Source organism: Mauremys mutica, chromosome 20 (assembly GCF_020497125.1).
Source record: "Mauremys mutica isolate MM-2020 ecotype Southern chromosome 20, ASM2049712v1, whole genome shotgun sequence".
NCBI lineage: Eukaryota > Metazoa > Chordata > Testudines > Geoemydidae > Mauremys > Mauremys mutica.
Genome location: NC_059091.1, coordinates 23248752 through 23270890, shown reverse-complemented (window position 1 = coordinate 23270890; position 22139 = coordinate 23248752). Strand labels below are relative to the sequence as shown.

Sequence of the window (22139 nt, the reverse complement as noted above, 5' to 3'; positions counted from 1 at the left end):
GGGTGACCCTCCAAAGCCGACCAGGGAGATCTCACCAGACCTGCCCTTTTCCCTTTGAACCTGAGGCCGGCTGGTATGACCAGCATGCCTCTAGGAGGGTTTGGTGAAATCATGGGTGGAATCCATAGTCACGGGGTGGGGGGCGGGGGGAGAGGTGAACTGGGCGGCAGCTGGGCTGTGTAACTTGGGGGAGTGGAGTGTGTTGGCGAAGCCAAGACCCATTTTGTATCCAATCCATCAAGAGGCACTGCAGATATAGGGAAGAATGGGGTTTAAAGGGTTAACCGAACATTTCAGACCCATCCGAAACGGCTATGGGGTGGGGGGCGCATGGGGATCTTTTCCAGTCAGTTTGCTCACCCCTGCCAGAGAGACGTTTTCCCCATTGATTGAATCCACCTGCCTCTCCCGAAGAGAACTCTCAGCTTTCCCACTCCCCACCTCTCTCCCCACCTCTTACCCTGGTTTATTTCACCCTGTTTCATGTCAGTTTCATAAGAGTCCAGCACTAGCCTAGAACCAGTTTGAGCCAATGGCGTCCATTTCGGTAACACACGAAAAGTAGCTCTTGATGTTCTGCTGTGCTGCATTACTGTCTCACTGGGCTGTGTACTCTGCTCCACCGTACCATGTTCGATCATGCTGCTGCATCAGCACCCGCCATCCCAGGGTCTCGACAGCTGGATTCTAGCTCCGCCACAAGCTACTCTGACCACAGTTATTCCCAGCTGGGCTGGTGGCAAGAGGCCTGAGGGGCGCTGATTGGGCTTGCCTTCATATGCGATGTGTGGCCTGATTCTCCTTCCACACTGGCGGAAATCCAGGGTACCTTCCCTGAAGTCAGCGGTTACACCAATGTAACTGAGAGCAGAGGCTGTGCCCCCAGGGGGCCAAAAGCTGGTGTCAGTTAACACAGCTGTATTGAAGTCAATGCCGCTCCGCCAATTTACACCACCCTCAATTTATTTGACTTCACTGGGAGTTTTGCCCAAGTAGGGAGTGAGTAAACCTGGAGTAATGAATTCACAATTTGGTCAGTTGTCCTCAATTTATTTGACTTCTCTAGTAGTTTTGTCCGAGTAAGGAAAGGCCAAACCCAGAGTAAGGGAGGAGTGAATGCTGGGTAAGCGAGGAGTAAACCCTGAGGATTTGTCCCTCTGTTCATGATTTAAAAGCTCATCTACATGCAGGGAATCCTCCAGCTGTTGGAAAATGTCCTGTTTGGTACCAGAGCCTGGATCCAGCTGTCAAGCCTTGATGTGGCTTTCAGGACCTCCTGACACCGGCCTCCTGCCTTGCTCAGCCCAGCTCGGTCCATCAGCTCAGTCCATCTCCTGGCCAGGAGGTGAAAGAGGAGGAGCATGTGTGAAGCCCTGAGCAGGGCGCTGGGGGTTGCAAGAGCAGCGCCGGTGTGGGGACAGCCCATTTGGTGGTGGTTGTTGGGGTGCGTCTCGTGTGTTTTCTCTCTGGTTGTCACTCACCTCTCCTTGTCTTTCCCCTTTCACTGCCACCTGACACAGGAGCAGCTCACGGTAAAGTCTCTCTCTCTCTCTCTCCCCCCCCCCCTACACATGCTATCTATGTTCTCTTGATTTCCCTGTGCTCATGATCATGCGTTGCTTTGAATGGGAGGATCTGTCCATCACTCGTTCAGGTCGGTCCTTGTCACTGACCCGTCTGCTGGACACCCACCCAGATTTCTCTGTCCTCCATGCGTAAGGCACCCTGTTGCCTCTGTCTCGGTCCTGTGCTGGAACGGGGTCTCCCAAAATGGGACAGTGGGTCCCCTCTAAGGACATGATTCCCTTGTACACAACACTTTGGTGCCTTTCGCACCAAATAAATGTGTTAGTCTCTAAGGTGCCACAAGTCCTCCTGTTCTTTTTGCGGATACAGACTAACACGGCTGCTACTCTACTCTGAAACCTTTCACAACATTGTGCCTTTGAAATCCGCACCTGGTGACCTTCTACTGAGAAGAGGGAGTGGGGTCCATTGCTACGGGCAGGGAACTGGGAGGCAGAATGCCTGTGTTCTGGTCCCAGTTCTGGTAGGGGAGTGGGGTCTAGTGGTTAGAACATGGGGAACTGGGAGCTAAGACTCCTGGGCTCTATCCCCAGCTCTGCCACTGATGCGCTGTGTGACCTAGGTCAGATCAGTTTCTCTCTCTCTGCTTCACTTCTCCCTTCTCTGAAATAGGGATAATACTGATTGACCCTTCCCACCCCACCCCCGGTGGTGTGAGGGTGAATGAATGTTTGCAAAGTCCCTTACAGGGGCTAGTGATGGATGAAGTGTTGTTATGAGCAGCAGGGCAACTCACAGTGAGAAGCCCTGTGGGAACAATCGCCGGTCCCCATCAGCTCGGCATGAAGCAGTTCCACTCCACCCCTCCATGCTGGGGCCAGCTCTGGGTGAGATTGTGCCCCAGCTCTCTGCCGTCCCATATACCGGCGGCACCCATGGGCAGCGCGTAGCCCCTGTCCCAGGCTGGGAACCAGGCCCAGTGTTATTGGATTTTCCTACATCCAGAACCTTCTGGACTGGATCTGCCCGTACGGCCCAATCTGTGCTGGGGAGAAGAGGAACTGAGAGTGCCAGGCAGTCTGCGCTGAGATCTGGGGCTGGAACTGAGAGTGCCAGGCAGTCTGCGCTGAGATCTGGGGCTGGAACTGAGAGTGCCAGGCAGTCTGCCCTGAGATCTGGGGCTGGAACTGAGAGTGCCAGGCAGTCTGCCCTGAGATCTGGGGCTGGAACTGAGAGTGCCAGGCAGTCTGCCCTGAGATCTGGGGCTGGAAGGAGCTCCCGTCCTGCCCCTTCTAGGGACCGAGCCGTTGGAACACAAGGCTTCTTAGTGTGCAGCTAATAATAAATAGGGACTTTTCCTATCACCAAACATCAGTCCCATCTGCCAGCCACAGGACTCCTAGGTTCTGTTTGCACCTGTGCTGGTAACTCCCAAAGTAGCCATGGGTAGGTTGCATAGCCACTCTTGTGTCTCAGTTTTCCTGTCTATAAAATGTGGATAATGAGGCCTCTGTGAGGAATGAATTTGCTGGGTCTCAGCCTTGATCCCCATGGGACAGATGTCTGTGGCCCCAAACCACCACCCTCACAATCAGCGATCCCCGTCCCCGTTCATTGGCAGCCTCGCCAACAAAGCCAGGATTGAATGGGCCATGAAGGCTTCACCCCCTGCTCCCCACAGCAGGGATCACACTTGGCAGGGTGTGCATGGAGAAGCTGCCTGGCTTGGATCTGTAGCCAGGACATGTTCAGGCTCCAGGGCCCACACCCCAGCCCCTTTCACTGGTGGTAAAAAAAAAATAAAAAATCATGTGTGTGCAGTGACGGGAGATGATCAAAGGAATTTCACAGCAGGAAAAACTACTGAATAGATGAGACTGGATTCCCCATCTCCCTGGATGTGACACGGCGCTTGCCATTTGCCACAGCTATTTGTAACAAGTGGGGACTATGTACTGTAGCGGTTAGTGCTGGGAGCCAGGGCTCCTGGGCTCGGTTTCCACTTCCAAGTGGGCATGTGCTCTGGTGGTTAGAGCAGAGGATCAGCAGCCAGGACTCCTGAGTTCTGTTTGCGCCCGTGCCACTAATTCCTGAAGTTGCCATAGGTAAGTCCTTTCCCCACTCAGTACCTCAGTTTCCCCATGTATTGAATGGGGAGAATGATACCGACCTTGGTAAAGAGCTTTGAGGTCCTTGGATGAAAGATGCTGTAGAAGAGCAAACACCTGGTGCAGGGACCTTCCCCGCTCCCCAGCGGAGGAGTTCCTTCTGCCTTGCCTTTTCTCTTTGTGGAGGTGTCTACAAATCACAGTTTGGTAAGTGCTGCTGGCTCTGTGGAAATTACTTCTAAGACAAAGAACAAGGTGGTTGTTCAGACTGCGGCATTTCAGCATTGAATGACGACGTCCCAGTGAGGATGAACTACATGGGTTTTTCTAGTAGGAGTCAGGATTTTCTTTCTGGTGGGGTGCTGGAGTGGAGGTGTTCTCCAGTCCTGGATGCCACCCATCAGCTGGGCAAACTTAAATCACTCCACACTCCCCGCAGGTGTGGGATCTGTGTGATCAAGGCTGCTCACTGTGGACCAGCACTTAGGGTGACGCCAGCCAGCCCAGACTGGGAGCTAGGCAGCCAGAGAGAACCACGGGGGCTGGCCATGGATGGATGGAAAGACATCATAGGTAGATAGGTAGAATGGATGGATGGACAGATCCATGGATGGATGGATGGATAGATCGGTAGGTAGAGTGGATGAATGGATGCATCCATGGATGGAATGACACCAAAGATAGGTAGAGTGAGTGGATGGATGGAAGGACATCATAGGTAGGTAGACTGGATGGATCCGTGGATGGATGGATGGGAAGACACTATAGATAGGTAAGCAGAGTGGATGGATGGGTCCATGGATGCATGGATAGGTAGAAACTGCAGACACATAGGTGGAGAGACATAAAATATATTAGGTTCTTGAGCGCCACCCTCTCCAGGATAGTGAGAAAAAGGCCGGGTTAGTGGTGTGTGATAACAGCACCTCCTAATGGCTGCTGGTGAGTGCAGGAGGTGAGGAGGAGAGAGAAGGGATGGCCCAGGCTGGTAGATGAGTCACTTGGGAGTGACCCAGTAACCCAGAGTCTCCCACCAACAGGTGGGTGCCCCGCGCCCAAGGGAATGGACCTCAGTGAAGAACCCTGTGTCTAGAATGACGCAAGGGGCCTGGGCCTCATCGCCTCTCTCTCTCCCCGTTCTCCCACCCCCACCCAACGTGTCTCTACAGAGGCAGCAGCAAAGGGAAGGACATTAACACCATCAAATCATTGCGTGTCCTCCGCGTCCTCAGGCCCCTGAAAACCATCAAGCGATTGCCAAAGCTCAAGGTAGGTGCAGGGGCGGTTGAAGGCACAGAAAGGAGTTGTGGCTGCCTGAGAGGAGTGGCCGGGGTTTGCAGGATCCGGTGGGGGGTCAGGAAAGGGGGCTGGGAGACAGGAGATTGGGGTCTATTCCCAGCTATGGGGAGGAGTGGCCTCTAGTTGTTAGTGCAGAGTCAGAACTCCTGGGTTCTGTTCTTGATTCTGGGGTGTCTCAGGGAGTAGAGCAGGGGACCTGAGGACCAGGACTCCTGGATTCTGTCCCCAGCTCTGACATGGCCTTGGTCTGTGACCTCAGTGAGGCTAATCTCTGGGGATTCAACCCCTCAAAAATAGGCAGCCAGTTCCTGAAGGCCCAGGTGGACCTGACTGGACAGCGCCATGCTTGGGAAAGGGGCGGTTTTTTGGCTATGTGGAGATGGGGCCAGGCCGAGTGGCACTCGAGGGCGGAGCATGTTTAGTCTGGACGCTGCAGTCGTGACAGGGCCCCCTGTCCGTTCCAGGCTGTCTTCGACTGCGTGGTGAACTCTCTCAAAAACGTCCTCAACATCCTCATCGTCTACATGCTCTTCATGTTCATCTTCGCCGTGGTGGCCGTCCAGCTCTTCAAGGGCAAGTTCTTCTACTGCACGGATGAGTCCAAGGAGTTTGAGAAGGACTGTAGGTACGGCGCCACCTTCCTCTGTCTCTCAGCACCTGGCCATGGCCCAACCCGTCCCTGGGCTCCTCGTGCTTCCGATTCCCCAGCAACTTCTCAGCAGGCGGCGTCACTTTTCCCGTTTGGCCTCCGGGGCGCGGTGCAAAGCTCCTGTGCTCGCTTGGAGGGTAGCCTCGCTACACAAAGCCTCGCTACACAAAGGTGGCAGCCAGTGCAAAGGCGGTGCCTGGACCTCACCCTCTGCTCACTTAGCGTTGAGTTTGCACTGGCACAATGGCGTTGATTTCAGTGGAGTCACTCCGATTTATAGCCCGGCTCGTTCCTACGCCCCCTTAGAGTCGCTGCCACCCACTTCCTGTTATCATGTCCCTCTTGGCAGCTTTCTTTGCCCCGTGGCTCTCGGTAGGTGGAGCCAGGCAGAGATTCACAGCGGGTGTGTAAGGAACAGGGTAGAAATGACAATGGCCGACTTCCCTCACATACGCCAGTGTGACACCCGGGTAACTCCCCACCTGGTGTAAATCAGCATCGCCCTGCTGCAGTCAATGGGGTCAGATCCCCAGCTGGTGTAAACTGACATTGCTCCATTGGAGTCAGTGGGGTCAGAATCCCAGCTGGTGTAAATTGGCCACAGCTGCAGTGGAGTCAGTGGGGCCAGCTCCTTCGATGGTGTGAATTGGTGTTGCTCCATTGACATCAGTGGAGCTATTTGTGATTTACATCGGGGCGAGAGGCCCCAGATGGGTCAGCAGTTCTGACTCTAGCGGCCTGATTCTCCTCTCGCTCTGGGGTAGCTTCCGGGATTCAGTAAAGTGACGCTTATTGACACTGGAGAAAATCAGATCAGAATCAGCCCTAAAGTCAGTGAGGTGGCTTATGAGATGTACAGCGTGATCTGAAAACAGCCGGCGAGGGCCCTTGCAGGGTTCCCTCCGGCCCAGTTGACATAGGGGAGGGGAGGGAAGGGGGCGTGGTGGAGCGAGGGCCCCTGTGCCTTTTAAGACCTGGTACCGTGATCTGAGCTAAAGCTGCCTCCTGCGGGTTCAGTTACTCTGGACCAGGTGGCTGGGGATCAGGCTGCTGTGATCGGTCCCTGTCCGCCCTTCCACACCCCACTGCCCCCGAGCTCTGCTCAGGCGCGGTGCAGAGCTGAGCCCACGGGACCCTACTCGCTGACGGGGGTGATCAGCAAGTGGCGGCGGTGGCATTACACAAACGTGCAGCCAGCACCAACAGGAGCAGAATGGAGCCCCCTAGCCAGCATGAAGCCAGGGTCGCTCGGGATCTGCCCCCAAGCCCGTGCGATCAGGAGCTGGCCTGGGGTGCCCCAGTGCTGCGCCCCAGCCCGCCTGGCTGGCCAGCTGACGGTGTCTGTCCGTCCCCAGGGGCGAGTACCTGGTCTACGAGAAGGACAACGAAGTGAAAGCCCAGAGGCGAGAGTGGAAGAAATACGAGTTCCACTACGACAACGTGCTGTGGGCACTGCTGACGCTCTTCACCGTGTCCACCGGGGAAGGCTGGCCGCAGTAAGGAGCTGCCGCAGGGACAGGACGGGACGGGCCAGCGTCGGCAGGAGAGGGCTCGGGTTAACCCTTTCCTCGCTGAGATCCGGGGCGAAGCCTCGCTTAGATCACAGCTGAACGTAGCTGGTTCAGCCTGGAGCAGTCAGACGCAATGACTAGAGCACCAGAGTGTGACTCAGCCGACCTGGGTTCTACTGGCCTGCTGGGTGACCCTGAGCATGTCACGTCCCCGCGCTGTGCCTCAGTTTCCCCCTCTGTAAAATGGGGAGAATGGTAGCCCCTCATGGGGGTGAAAAGGAAAGAGGGGTGCGTGACTGAGCTTCAGGACTCTTGGGTTCTGTTCGCAGCTCTGCCACTCATGCTGTGTGACCGTAGGGCCAGCTCCGTAGCTGGGGTAGATGCGTAGCTTCATTGAAGCTGTGCTGAGTTACACCCGATGAAGATCTGGCCCTTGCACCCTCTAGGCTGCATGTTCCTCAGCCATATGACCAGGGTATTAGCACAGCATGAGCCTAGCTGGGGACGGGAATGGCTATTGGGCCTGAACTGACGACTCCTTGCAGCTGTTTTTCTCTCTCTTTCTTCCCTCCCCTTCCGCCTTCCTTCCTTCCCCACTGCAGAGTCCTCAAGCACTCGGTGGACGCCACGTATGAGAACCAGGGCCCCAGCCCCGGCTATCGTATGGAGATGTCCATCTTCTACGTCGTCTACTTCGTGGTCTTCCCGTTTTTCTTTGTGAACATTTTCGTGGCCTTGATCATCATCACGTTCCAGGAGCAGGGGGATAAGATGATGGAGGAATACAGCCTGGAGAAGAACGAGGTGCAGCCCGAGTCGGGGGGTCCGCGCCGCTCTGTCCCTGCCCCCCCCAGCGCAGCGCCCAGCGGCCACGCCCCGGCTGCCATGTGTTTCGCCGTTAGCACCGTGGCACGGCCTGGAGCAGCCGCTGCAGGGCCTGGGACTGTCATGCAGGAAGGAATTCAGGCTGTTCCCCCGGTGCTGATGTGCTCCCTGGAAGAGCTCAAGGCCAGACGACACCCCTGAGCCGCTCGGGAGAGCTCCCCATTGACCCCTGCAAGCTCATTAGTGAGCAGGCTCTGTTCCCAGTTCTCTGGGTGACCCGGGGCAAGTCTCTTCCCCTCTCCGTGCCTCAGTTTCCCAGTTCAGTTGGCCTGGTGGGACGGGTCTGGCTCCTGCTTCTGGTGCTAGAGATTGTCGGTTCAAATCCCCAGTGAGCGGCGGGGAGAGAGAACAGCAGCAGCTGCACAGGGGTAGCCCGTGTTAGATAGGAAGGTCACAGCAGGGTCCCTTTTGGCCGTAGCATCTGTGAATCAGGGCATGGGGGCATCGGAGAAAGGCCAGTGGTTTGCCAGGAGCTTCCCTACGGCCACAGGAAACCAGGGGCTGCTGAGCTTTCAGGTGGCCTGAAGAACCGGGGGGGCTTGAGTTGAGAGAGCTGGGATGGCCCCCACGATGACCAGTGCATAGGGTCATGTCGCCAGCTGGTGAAAATCTCCATTCACTTAGTGGGAGAAATGATGATTTACGCCAGCCCCGTTACGATGATCTACACTGATCTCCCCCTTCACCCAGGCCAGAGAGCGTCCTCTGACCCGCCACGACGGGGTCGGAGACGCATTCGAGCAGGGCAGCTGGTCGAGCCGTCCTTCGCGCGTGGGGGTCGGCCGGTTCAGAGTCTCTTGGCCTGGGCTGCCCCTGTATCCCCCGCCCCGACGCTGGTGGCCATGAGCCCCTCCCTCGCCTCCCGCTCCAGCGGCTGTGTCTGTCCTCTCCGCAGAGAGCCTGCATCGACTTCGCCATCAGTGCCAAGCCCCTGACCCGGCACATGCCTCAGAACAAGCAGAGCTTTCAGTACCGCATGTGGCAGTTCGTGGTGTCGCCGCCCTTCGAGTACACCATCATGGCCATGATCGCCCTCAACACCATTGTCTTAATGATGAAGGTGAGCGACCCCCTTGCGGGACTGGGGCAGTATTGACCAGGGGATGAGATGCCGGCTGTACCATGCCTGGCAGAGCAGTCATGGGCCCCTCCTGCGTAGCTGGCATGTCCCCCATCCCCCCGATCCCGTGGGGCCGATCTGTGGCCTGGGGTCCTGGCCCCTCCCATGGGGCTGATCTGTGGCCTGGGGTCCTGGTCCCTCCCGTGGGGCTGATTTTTTGCTGTCTTCTCTTGCCTTTAGTTCGACAAGGCCTCCACTGCTTATGAGGACGTGCTAAAGATGTTCAACCACGTCTTCACTTCATTATTTTCCCTGGAGTGTCTGCTGAAGATCATGGCCTTTGGAGTGCTGGTAAGTGTCTCCGCAGCCAATTCCACTAGGGAGCACGGGGGGGTTACCATGGAAATAAAAGACAGAACCCGGCTCCTCCAGCAGGAGGGGGTTCCCCACCTGTTCTTCCAACCCAGTGCCTCGCCCTCCCCCCTTTGCCAGATGGGGATTTGGGTCTCCTCCCCCACACGTCCTGTGGGTGAGCGTCAGAACACCTTACCAACTGGCCACTAAGAAGGGATTGTTGAAGGCATCTCCAAGCACTTCGTAAGGTGACCCCAGCTCGGGGGAGCGGGGAGGTTGTTCTGCGTGGTTCAGGGAACTATAATGAGGATTACGGGGAGCAAAATAAAGAGGGGCTGCAGGAGAAATGTCCCACTAGTAAGGTCCATTAGCCTCGTCTCCGCAGGGGACATGAAGGAGTCCAATCTCCATCCATGGCTCACTGAAGATCCCTGGGGGTTTGAGGCTCCCACCACTGGTGCAGGTGCTCGGGGCAAGGAACTGACTCCATCCCGCACAGAGGGATCTGGGCTTCCGTTCAGGCAGGAGCCAGGAGTGAGGGGCGCTCAGGGAGGCTAAGAGGCTGGATTGGAGGAGCAGCACAGGCTGGTCTGGCAGGGAGAGCAGATGCTGATAGATGGAGAAAGGAAAAAAGAGAGAATGAATCTCCCCCAGACAATGTGGCTGATTTTTGACCCTGCCCCATTCCCTTATTTTAACTGGGCTGTTTTCTCATAATTCCTTGTGTTTGCTGTGCTGGGTTCATTTCTCCATTGGGGGCTTGCTCCACAGAGCTGTGGACAGCTCGGGAACTGGTGGCTCTGGCGGGGTGGGAGAGGGCTGCGATTTCTTCTCCGGCTCGGGGAATCCAGCCAAGGACGTGTTTCTGTCCCTTGGCCGGGAAGATCCCAGCAACAGTAACATATTCTGCTCCTGTGTGTTTTATTCTTTCATTTTAAGTGTCCATCTAACTGTCCATTCTGATTGGGCCTAGGGTGGGGGCACTTTTCCAAAGTTTTGGAGGGGGAGGGGCGTCCCCATGGGTTTAGCTGATTGATACCGGGGGCCAGAGAACCTGGGCTTGATTCTGCTCATAGGTGGGTCCTGATCCAGAGCCCCTTGAAATCAGTGGAGAGGTTCCCACTGATCTCAGTGGAGTTTTGGTCTGGCCCTTACACCAATGACACAGCAGTGTAACACCACAGTCTTTGCACCATCGTCATTCCCACGGGTAACTGAGATCAGCATCAGGCCCCGGTCACACCAGCCACCCCAGGATCATTTCAAGGTGCCAAGAAATACCCCCACCGCTCCTTTAAATTAACCCTTTCGACCCCCTCCCCTCTTGCCTGCCAGATCCATTGGAGCTCACCGAAAAGGTAACCTGGGCCTCGCTCTCCCGGGGTCAGGGCACTGGGGGCAGGGAGGAGATGGGGCTGGGGTCGGGGGGGTGACTCTCTGTTCTCGTTGCTGTTGCTTCCGTCGTGAATGTCGTTGAATGTTTGCTGCTGTGTTGCTGTTCCTTTTCGTCCTTTGTTTTTGTTTTTCTTTATAGAATTATTTCCGTGATGCCTGGAATATCTTTGATTTTGTCACAGTTCTGGGTAGCATCACAGACATCTTAGTGACAGAGTTTGGGGTAAGTTCGAAACACCGCCTCCTCTCTTATGGCCTTAGCTTAAGCAGAGGGGGACGTTCGCCAGAGGGGGACGCTGCAGGGAGCGGGACAGAACTGCAGGATGGGCTTTCACCCCATTGTGCCTGGCCCCAAGGAAGGACAGATGCCGGGCGAGGGAGACAGCTGGGTTGGAGCCATATTCGGTGTCATCCCAGATAGCCGCCATGGGGAGCAGAGAGCCATGCAGTTTCTATATGAGGAGGCCCAAGAATTCTTGTTCTGGGGACAACCCCAAGTGCTGAGGGACCAAGCCAAGGCAGATGGAGTCAAAACCAAACCCAGCTGGGCGTTCCTGCCCACCTAAAATGGATTCATTGAGGGCCAGGTTCTGATCTCACATGCCATATCTCAAATCACTCCACTGGGGGTGGGCATGCCGGCGTAAATCCAGAGTCACTCCACTGGGGGTAGGTATGTCAGTGTAAATCCAGAGTCACTCCACGGGGGGTGAGCATGCCGGCGTAAATCCGGAGTCACTCCACTGGGGGTCAGCATGCCGGTGTAAATCCGGAGTCACTCCACTGGGGGTAGGTATGCCAGTGTAAATCCGGAGTCACCCCACTGGGGGTGAGCATGCCAGCATAAATCCAGAGTCACTCCACTGGGGGTAGGTATGCCGGTGTAAATCCGGAGTCACTCCACTGGGGGTAGTTATGCCAGTGTAAATCCGGAGTCACCCCACTGGGGGTGAGCATGCCAGCATAAATCCAGAGTCACTCCACCGGGGGTAGGTATGCCGGTGTAAATCCGGAGTCACTCCACTGGGGGTTAGTATGCTGGTGTAAATCCAGAGTCACTTTTCAGTGTTCATTGGAGTGATGCTGAATTTACACAGGTGAAACTGAGAGCAGAGCCTGGCCCCTGGAAACTAGGGACAGAGAAAACCGAAAGCAGCCCTGGGACATTCCCTAGGAAGCAGGGGAACAGCCCCAGATACACACATACAGGGGCGCGCACAGCACTAGACATGTTACTGACAGTTGGATTTGAACTGGGCCATCGCCCTCTGCAGAAAGCCTCCTGCTCAGGCCCTTGCACCTTGGTAGCCACCAAGGCAGAGTTCACATCCCACCTGGAGAGAACTCAGCCAGCCCAAACTCAGGGCAAGGGACCTCTCCCGGGGTGACTGGGGATCATCCTGTTCGTGGAGTGAACGTAGTGGAGAAAATACCTTGGGCAAACTTGAAAGGAGTCTGCACTTCAGTGTGGTGTAGGGGGCGGGTGGCAGCCGGGTACAGGAGATGGGCAGGGCAATGCCTCTGATCCAACTGGCACTAGCCCGGGTATAGAACTGCAGGAAGCAGCCCTGAGTGGGTTGAGGAGACGAACTGAATGATCTAGCAGGTCTCCTGCACCTCAGCCACCAACTAGCGCCTGGAGAGCCATTCCCCCAGTGTTAATTAATCCTCCAGGATGGGGTCAGTATTATTATCCCTCATTTTACAGATGGGGAAACTGAGGCACGGCGCAGGGCAGTGAGTCACCCATGGTCACAGAGGGAGCCAGTGGCAGAGCTGGGAATAGTACCCAGAAGACCTCCCTCCCAGTCTCCTCCTGTAATCACTAGGACACGCTCCCTCCCACCCAGAGGCTGGGAACCCAGGTGTCCTAAACCTCTCTTCCTTCCTGCTGTAAGCACTAGGCCACACCCCCAGCGCTGGGGATAGAACTCGGGTGTCCCAACTCTGCTCCCAGGCAAGGCCTATCCCTCCCGGGATCCCCTGGTGACAGAGACCCAGATCCTGATCTCAGTGAAACTGCTTCAAATGCTCTTACTACCTTCTGAGAGCTGCCTTCCAACCCCCTGAGTGTGCAAGACACACTAGTCAGTGGGTGTGCAAAAGGAGTGTAAGTCACACCCCTTGGCGTCTCACACACCTGTCTGCCCACCCACATTCAGACGCCACCTAGCCTGCCCTAGCGCGCGTCTCTGCCAAAATGGGGTCTGTGCTTCCTGGCACTTGTGAGGTTTGGGTTCTCCTGGTCTGTGGGTCTGGGGATAGGAGGGGGCTGGCAGATCCAGTGGGATCCCAATGGGATCCCAGAGGCAGGCAGAACGAGGGGCCAGGCCCTGGCAGCAAGGAGTGGGGTTTGCTGGTGGGTGGACCTTTGCCAATCCAGCCTAGCACACAAATCCCTTTCGAAGGCCCCTCCTCGCCCTGCCAAGCCATTGCGTGCCACTGGTGATGCCTATGTCAGGGGCTGGCCCCTTGCACGACCGTCTCAACCTGCTCTTGCCCTCGATGGCCTGTACCATGTAAACGCAATGGACCCGAGCTGGCAGGAGAGCTCTGCGGCAGTGCAAACTCTGGAGGGCTGGGGGGGACGGGAACACGGCATGCGGGCCCTTCCTTCAGAAATAACCAAGAACCTGCAGGCCTCTGGAGACCCTCTGGCCCAGTGCAACTGTGTGGATAGGGCTGCTAGCCCCAGAAAAGAGGACAGGGCTGGAAACTAGGACTCCTGGGTTCTCATCCAGCTTTGCCACTGACTTGCTGTCTGATCTTGGGGGCGTCTCTTCCCCTCTCTGTGCCTCAGTTTCCTGACCCATCTCCCAGGGTCGGGGGAGGGAGGAGCCGCGAGGATGAAGACCTCAGCCTGAGGTGGCAAAGCCATGGAGGCTGGATGCTTGGGTCTGCGCCGGAGGGCACGGTCCCGAGCGCCGGGGAGACCCCAGGCCCTTCGCTCCCTCGGCAGGCAGGGGAGTGGGGTTGGGTGCTGGCGCTGCCCTGTGCGGGTGGGTCGGGAGTCTCCTGCCTCGTGCTGTGTGCTCTCTACAATGACTGTCTCTCTTGTCTTATCTTCTTTCCATGCTGTCTCTTTATACTGTGCTATTTTGGGGCGACGCCCTCTGAAAATGTCATCCAATCAAAATGCACTATGAAAAATCCATGTGTCCATCTCTGAATCGGTCTGTGTATCCATGCCAACTAATATTTCTGAACGTCCCCCGCCTCCCACCCCCCCCCACGACAAAACACCCCGTCCTCAATCTGTCGCTCCATCTCCGTGTGTTACGCTGGTTGCCAATCAACCTGTGACACTAAACAACCCCCTCTGCCCCCAACTCCTCTCCTCCTATTCATCTCAACATCTACATCTAGAATCTGGTTGGTTGAATATCTTTCTGAAGCCTAAATGCATTATCGAAGAGCACTCTCTCATCTCTGCATTGCATGAGTTACTGCGCTGGGAACTGCCTGCAGCTAGCTGGCGAGCCTGCTGTCTTTTCTCTCTTCCTTCCTTCCTTCCTTCCTTCCTTCTTTCCTCCAGATGGACGGATCTTTGAAACAAAGTAGCGAAAAAGAAAAAGCCTCTGTACTTGCCTTTCTGTTCAAAGGGCCTAGTGGAGGCTGAGCGATACGGTGTGTCACAAACTGGGGGATGGCGCTGAGTCGGAGGGCGAGAGATCCCCCAGACCCAGGGGTTGATCTCCTGAGAAAGGGTTGGCCGGACTCTCAGGTAGACGGCGAGATCCTTAGGTAGAGATGTGGGTGGACCAAGGGATAGGCCCCAGGTGGACGGGTGGATCTCCACATAGAGGGATCCTGGGGAGATCCCAGTGGCTGCTCAGAAAGAGGAGAGCAGGTCCCCAGGTTATGTAGCAGGCGGCTCACCTCTCCCTCTGTCTGCACACGGTATCGGCTCAGATCTACAGCTAGCTGAGGACTCTCAGGGACGCGGCTCTGACCCTCTGAGGGTTGGGGGCTGGGGTCACGAGCGCACCGGAGGGAAGAAGGAACCAAGAGGCAAGTCAGCTGACAGCGGCAGGGACTGCTCCCCCCATCGCTGTTGGTTGAGAGGCAGTGCAGGATGGGCAGGGGGGGATGGAAACCAGGAAGGAGCAAAGAAGGGCCTATGCCTGTCTGGGCCCCACATGTGCACATGGAAATGGCCTCCTATCCACACACGTGTCACACGTGGACACTTCCCCCAGGTGTGCACCCCCCCACACACACACTCATTCCCCCCATCCCCGCTGCCTGCACACGCACCTCACACACATTCACACGCAGATCCATGCGCGCACTCCCCCGCCTCCACACCCCACCCTAACACTGGCACATGCTCTCCCTCCCCCTGCGCCCTGCTGCTGTTCCTCCCCACCACTCTCCCCTCCCCAGGGCCCTAGAGGGCTGAGTTTGCCTCAGAGTGTAACGTACCCTTGGCGGGTTCCCTGCCAACAGCCGGGCGAGCCTCACACTCCTCCAACCGCCCCCTGCCCCCTTGGCAGTGCCCTCTAGCGGCAAGAGGGGAGTGCTCTCTCCACGGCGAGGCTGCCCCCTTTTCCATGCATGACACCGACCCCACCCCTCATCCCAGCAGGAGCTGGACTGAGCCCTACCAGCGGGGAGCGTCTGGGGCAAGCTGGAAACCAGGTCACCAGCTCTGCGTCCCCTGGGATTACCCAGGCGGCGTAGGGGGCCAGGGCTGAGGGGATGGACCCTGTCGTTTCACTCAGACATAAGATCCAAGAGAGGGGAGAAGGGGGCAGAGAGGAGGGTGGAAAGGATCTGAGACTATTGGAAGAGCTTCCTGGGTGGGACGACGGAAGATCCCCTCCCTTCTCCATTCCCCCCCCCCCCCCGTTTCTCTCTCTCTCTCTCTCTGCAGAGGTGGGGGCCTTTTTGTGCCGTGCTCCCGCATGAGCCGCGCTTTCGATTTCTCAGTCGGTTTGGGAGGCTGATAAATCGGTGCTGCTGCCATTGCCCCCCGAGGGTGCTGCCGCATGCTCCCCCCTGGAGTCCGTAGGTTACACTCACTCCTTGGAGGGGTGGCTCACCGCTTCTGGGAACACGCCAGGGCAGCTTCTGCGGGGCAGGGAGCAGCCAGACCTCCCCATGTCCGTGCAGGGCGGGACTGGAGAGAAGTGCCCACACACTGGGAACCATGGGTTGGTGCATTGGCCTGTAGTGTATATTGTGTAGTTACACAGCAGCTCCAATCTGTTGTGTAATTGTACAGCCAGGTCCTTGGACCTGTGTTAACTACACAGGAGTTCCCTGCTGTGCATTGTGTAACTACACAAGGGGCTCTGGGCTATGTTGTGTGTGAGTCACGTGGCCTGTTCTGTGCAATTGTAAGAGTCACATGGGATGTGTTGGATACAGAGCCCTGGTGGTGCATGTTGTGTGGCAGCACAAGTCTTGTGGCTCGCATTGTGCGACTGCACAAGCTTTTTCGGGCACGTTTGGCTGTTGCACAAGGATCACACGGCCTGGGTCATGAGATTACACAAGAGTCCCGTGGCATGTGTTGTGCGTCTGTACACGAGTCCCATGGTGCGTGTTGTGTGGCCACATACGTCTTGTGATGTCTGCTGTGCAGTTGCACGAGTCCCGTGGTGAGTGTTGTGCAGCTACACAGCTGCTCCCTGGAAACACAGGGGTTTCTTCTTGCCCGGCAGGGCTTCCCACAGGCAGCAGGAGGATGCTGTCCAGCCATGCTCTTGGCCGCTGGGGAGAATTCCCCATTAGGGAGCACCAAGGCAAGACCCCTGTATGCCCCGTGTGTCTGAGTACCTTCACCTTCCACGGAAGCCAGGGGGTCACCCAGTACAGCCCCACTGCTCCATTTGTCCCTCCCGCCCTCTGGATGGGGAGAGAAGGGATCAGACTGATCCAGGCTGGGGGAGGCTGGAAACATAGCAATGGATGTAGGAGCCAAGTCCTTTAATTTAATTTCCAGGGTGGGCTTGTGCATTGATTGGCAGAGGGAAACAGACCCCAGAGCCGAGCCGGAGCAGAGGCTACATGCCAGGAGCGAGTTTGTCTCTTAGAAAAGGCGGGGGGACCTCAAGGGTTAACCTAGGAGCTGCATCACACAGCCTGTGCCGCCGATTAACTGACCTCCAGCCCAAGCGCCAGGCAGAATTGCCCAACTCCAGCAGCCAGTGCCCTGTGGGAACTCCAGAGCCTCCCACACTTTGCACTGCTCAGCCCGGTCCCAGCAGCCACATGCCGTCCCCTCCTGCGTGGAGAGGGGTCCAAAATGCATCTTCGTGAAACCAACAGGACGCGTGGAGCTTCCCGGCCTCTTGGTCCTCCCCTCCCCATCCCTTGGAGCAAAACCCCCCTGAATTGTCCGTGCCGCAGGCTGAGCCCCGCCCCCCCCCCCGCCAGCCTCAAGAAGTTATTCCAGGGAGCATCCCAGCGTGGCTGTTGGGTGCACAGAGACAGATGCATTTGAGGTCCCAGTCATCACATGTGATCTGTGTCCCCAGATACCTTCCCACCCCGGACTCCCCCTCTGCCGGCACTTGTCCTGCTTTCATTCTCTCTGGTTGTGTGTGCATCGTACATGTGTGATGTGACCCCACGATGCTCTACCTGCTTGTGTCAGAAAATATCAGTGCATTTGGTTGTTGAGATAGTTAACAATATATAACCCTGATATTGACGAATAACCATGGAGTTCCCAATTGGATGAGCCCGGCTTGTTAGTTTCCTTTATGTTCGTTTCCCCTTTTTCAGGGATGGCTGGTGGGTGGAGATTGTTGGGTGGCTTCCGTGCTGGGATTTGTTAATAGTGTGATCATTCATTGTCACGGTGGAGTATCATTATTTGTATTAATATTATTTATCATTTATTTGTATTAAATTATTAACAACACTATTAATTCATTAACATTCATTTTATTCTTAATAGCATCCAATGCATTATAATCATTATATTTATTTATTGTGTATTATAATTATCATGATTTGGTATTGTTTATATTAATAGTATTATGTGTTATATTACTATTATTTATTAATATGCATTGCAATATCATTTATTATTTATCAGTGGTATTATTGGTTATATCATTGGTTTAATACTATGCATTATCATTTATTTATCTTATAACAATTAGTAATAGCATTGTGTATTATAATCATTTATTATCTATTATTTGTTAATATTATGCATTGCTGCTATTTATCATTAGTTATTAATTAATGGCATTGTGAATAATAATAATTAGTAGTATTGGTTGTTATAAACAGTTGCTATTCATTGCTAATAATGATCACAATTGATGGTGTTGTTATTATTTTGTTAATACTTTCTTGAGTTCTCCGTGTATTTCGTTTTAGTTGTGAGTTGGTGGGTTAATCATGTGCGTTGAGCTGATGTTTCCCTGGGTTGTTCCCCTGCGGTGCTGCGTGGATTCGGGCACACGTCCAGGGCAGTCTCCCCTGGGGGTGGGGATCTCCCCTCTTGCGCCCACGGGTAGCGCTCACCTCTCCTTCCTGTCATCCCCGCAGAACAACTTCATCAACCTGAGCTTCCTGCGTCTGTTCCGTGCTGCCCGCCTCATCAAGCTCCTGCGTCAGGGCTACACCATCCGCATCCTGCTGTGGACCTTTGTCCAGTCCTTTAAGGTGACTGGGGACGGGGGGCTGGGCCAGGGGGCCAGGAACCCAGCGACTGACTCACTGAACGACTGACCCATTGTGACGGCCCAAGGTTTAGCGTATGCGGGCTGGACCCTTGGCTCTGAAAATGTATTGATTCCACATCTGTCCGTTTGTCCCCATACAGACCCCTCTGTCTATCCCCATAGAAACCCATCCATCCACTTGTACTCTGTCTATCCAGCCATCCCATACACACCCTTCCATCCGTCCATCCCCATACACATCTCTATCTATCTATCCATCCCCATCCTCCCCCTCTATCTATCTATCCCCATCCACCCCCTCTATCTATCTATCTATATCTATTTATCCCCATCCTCCCCATCTATCTATCTAGCTATCCCCATCCACCCCCTCTATCTATCTATCTATCTATCCCCATCCTCCCCATCTATCTATCTATCCCCATCCACCCCCTCTATCTATCTATCTATCTATCTGTCTATACCCATCCACCCCCTTTATCTATCTATCTATCCCCATCCTCCCCATCTATCTATCTATCTATCCCCATCCTCCCCCTCTATCTATCTATCTATCTATCCCCATCCTCCCCCTCTATCTATCTATCTATCTATCTATCTATACCCATCCACCCCCTTTATCTATCTATCTATCTATACCCATCCACCCCCTTTATCTATCTATCCATCCCCATCCTCCCCATCTATCTATCTATCTATCCCCATCCTCCCCCTCTATCTATCTATCTATCTATCTATCTATCTATCTATCCCATCCACCCCCTCTATCTATCTATCTATCCCATCCACCCCCTCTATCTATCTATCCATCCCCATCCTCCCCATCTATCTATCTATCTATCCCCATCCTCCCCCTCTATCTATCTATCTATCTATCTATCCCATCCACCCCCTCTATCTATCTATCCATCCCCATCCTCCCCATCTATCTATCTAGCTATCCCCATCCACCCCCTCTATCTATCTCGCTATCCTCATCCACCCCCTCTATCTATCTATCTATCTATCTAGCTATCCTCATCCACCCCCTCTATCTAGCTATCCCCATCCACCCCCTCTATCTAGCTATCCATCCCCATCCACCCCCTCTATCTATCTATCTATCCCCATCCTCCCCCTCTATCTATCTATCTCAAAGTCTCTCAGCAGGGTGGCATCCAGGTGCTGTTCCCACCTCAGTTGCTGACTCCCCTGGCGCAGGGTGGGTGCCTGGGGAAGCAATGACAGCCTCCCTCTGGTTTCAGTAGGCCGTGGATTGGGTCGGTGTTGCTGTGGCGGCAGGTCTCTTCCCCGTCTGTGCCTTCCCCGTGCTGAGCGCTGGAGGAGACACGGGCGGGCGGGCGAGGAGAGATGCTCCCCCTGTGATCCAGCCAATGGTGCACATGAGGGGTGGGAGCTGGATTTTGCTGCGTTGAATGGAGAAGCAGCCGCTGGCCCAGTACAGGGGGAAGCGATTAGCCTGGCAGGGCGCAAGGGTTAAAGCCCCCCATGAGTGACGTGCCCTGCTCTGCTTCTCTCCCTAGGCCCTTCCCTACGTCTGCCTGCTGATTGCTATGCTCTTCTTCATCTACGCCATCATCGGCATGCAGGTGAGTGTCAGGCCGGCCAGCTCGGGGGGCAGGACACCGTCACAGGCCATTCTGCGGGGCGGAGACCGGGCGTGGGAATCCCAGCGCTCGTGCCTTGGATTGGGAGTGGATCCTCCGCACACACATGGGGGTTAGGGCTGCGTTGGGCTCCAAGCCAGCTGTGCCTGGGTGCTGGAGCAGGCTGTCTGCAGGAGAGAGATGAGGCCCCATCCCCGTTGCTGTCTGAGGGCCCTCTGCCTTTGCAGGTGTTCGGTAACATTGGCATCGAAGACGAAGAGGAGGACTCGGCTATCACAGAACACAATAACTTCCGCACCTTCTTCCAGGCCCTCATGCTTCTGTTTAGGTGAGACCCTGTCCCTGGCAGAAGCTGGACTGTGCAGAGATCCGTGTCCCATCCCCACTACAATTGCAAGGAAACTGACCTCCTGGGATAGCTTGCTCTAATGCCATGGGTTGTCCGGCTGGTAATTAGCCCCCAAGCTCCACCCCAGAGGTGGCTGCACCTCAGCGCCAGGCGAGGGATCCGAATATAAACAGCCCCCGTCCCGCACCCCAAAGGTGGCTGCACCTCAGCGCCAGGCGAGGGATCCGAATATAAACAGCCCCCACCCCAGAGGTGGCTGCATCTCAGTGCCAAGCGAGGGATCCGAATATAAACAGCCCCCGTCCCGCACCCCAGAGGTGGCTGCACCTCAGCGCCAGGCGAGGGATCCGAGTATAAACAGCCCCCGTCCCCCACCCCAGAGGTGGCTGCACCTCAGCGCCAGGCAAGGGGTCCGAATATAAACAGCCCCCGTCCCCCACCCCAGAGGTGGCTGCACCTCAGCGCCAGGCGAGGGATCCGAATATAAACAGCCCCCACCCCAGAGGTGGCTGCATCTCAGTGCCAAGCGAGGGATCCGAATATAAACAGCCCCCGTCCCGCACCCCAAAGGTGGCTGCACCTCAGTGCCAGGCGAGGGATCCGAATATAAACAGCCCCCACCCCAGAGGTGGCTGCATCTCAGTGCCAAGCGAGGGATCCGAATATAAACAGCCCCCGTCCCGCACCCCAGAGGTGGCTGCATCTCAGTGCCAAGCGAGGGATCCGAGTATAAACAGCCCCCGTCCCCCACCCCAGAGGTGGCTGCACCTCAGTGCCAGGCGAGGGATCCGAATATAAACAGCCCCCGTCCCCCACCCCAGAGGTGGCTGCACCTCAGTGCCAGGCGAGGGATCCGAGTATAAACAGCTGGAAAAAACCCATCCCTGTAAGCGCTTTACGCTGAATGACGCTGTAGACGTGTCAAGCGTCATTCCTGAGGGGACTGGGACAGAGCTGCCTGGGTTGCTCCCCCAGCCCTGCCCTGCCCTCCCAACACACTTCCCCCTCCCTCTCTGTGCGGCTGCAGGAGCGCCACAGGCGAGGCCTGGCACGAGATCATGCTGTCCTGTCTGAGCGGGAAGCCCTGCGACGAGAACTCAGGCATCAAGGAGAAAGAGTGTGGCAACGAGTTCGCCTATTTTTATTTTGTCTCCTTCATTTTCCTCTGCTCCTTCCTGGTGAGTCTGCGGGGAGCTGGGCAGGGAGCAGCAGGCCTGAGGCGTGAGTGTGCTGGCGTGCGTGGGGCCGCGTGTGCGGCGTGGGGGAGCTGGGTGTGCCTTGACAGGTGTATCTGTGTGGCTTGGCATGTGTGCACGCTGCGTGTATGAGCTGTGAGGGTATTTGTAGGTGTGTGCCCATCGGTGTGAGGGTGCTCTGTGCACGCCTGGGGGAGCTGTGTTGACGTGTGTATACGTGCGTGCATAACGGCACGTGCACGAGTTGTGTGTGATGACTTGTACGTGTGGGTTTGCATGTTAGCAGATGTGTGCGTACGTATGTTCACATTGGCATGTGTGTGCACATGCTGTGTGAGTACATGTGTGTGCACATTGGCGTGTGTGTACACATTGGCATATGGTTTGTGAGTTGCCTGTATGCAATGCATGTATGTGGTGTGTGTATGTGGGAATTGTGTGTGTGTGTTTCATGTTTATGTCAGTTGTATGTGTGGTTTAGTATGTATTGATGCATATGTACATGTATGTACTGTGCATGTGCTGTGTGTGAGTACGCATATGTGCATAT

At 55.6% G+C, this 22139-nt stretch overlaps 1 protein-coding gene across 1 annotated transcript in view; it reads left to right on the top strand.

The window, feature by feature from the left end:
* The window catches only part of CACNA1A (calcium voltage-gated channel subunit alpha1 A), a 248225-nt gene that overhangs the window by 184033 nt on the left and 42053 nt on the right, over positions 1 to 22139 (top strand). The window contains 11 exon segments of the mRNA XM_044994574.1: positions 4805 to 4904; positions 5399 to 5559; positions 6939 to 7079; positions 7697 to 7898; positions 8875 to 9039; positions 9280 to 9390; positions 10928 to 11011; positions 18301 to 18417; positions 19961 to 20026; positions 20272 to 20372; positions 21421 to 21571. Coding sequence (XP_044850509.1) covers positions 4805 to 4904; positions 5399 to 5559; positions 6939 to 7079; positions 7697 to 7898; positions 8875 to 9039; positions 9280 to 9390; positions 10928 to 11011; positions 18301 to 18417; positions 19961 to 20026; positions 20272 to 20372; positions 21421 to 21571 — 1399 coding nt within the window.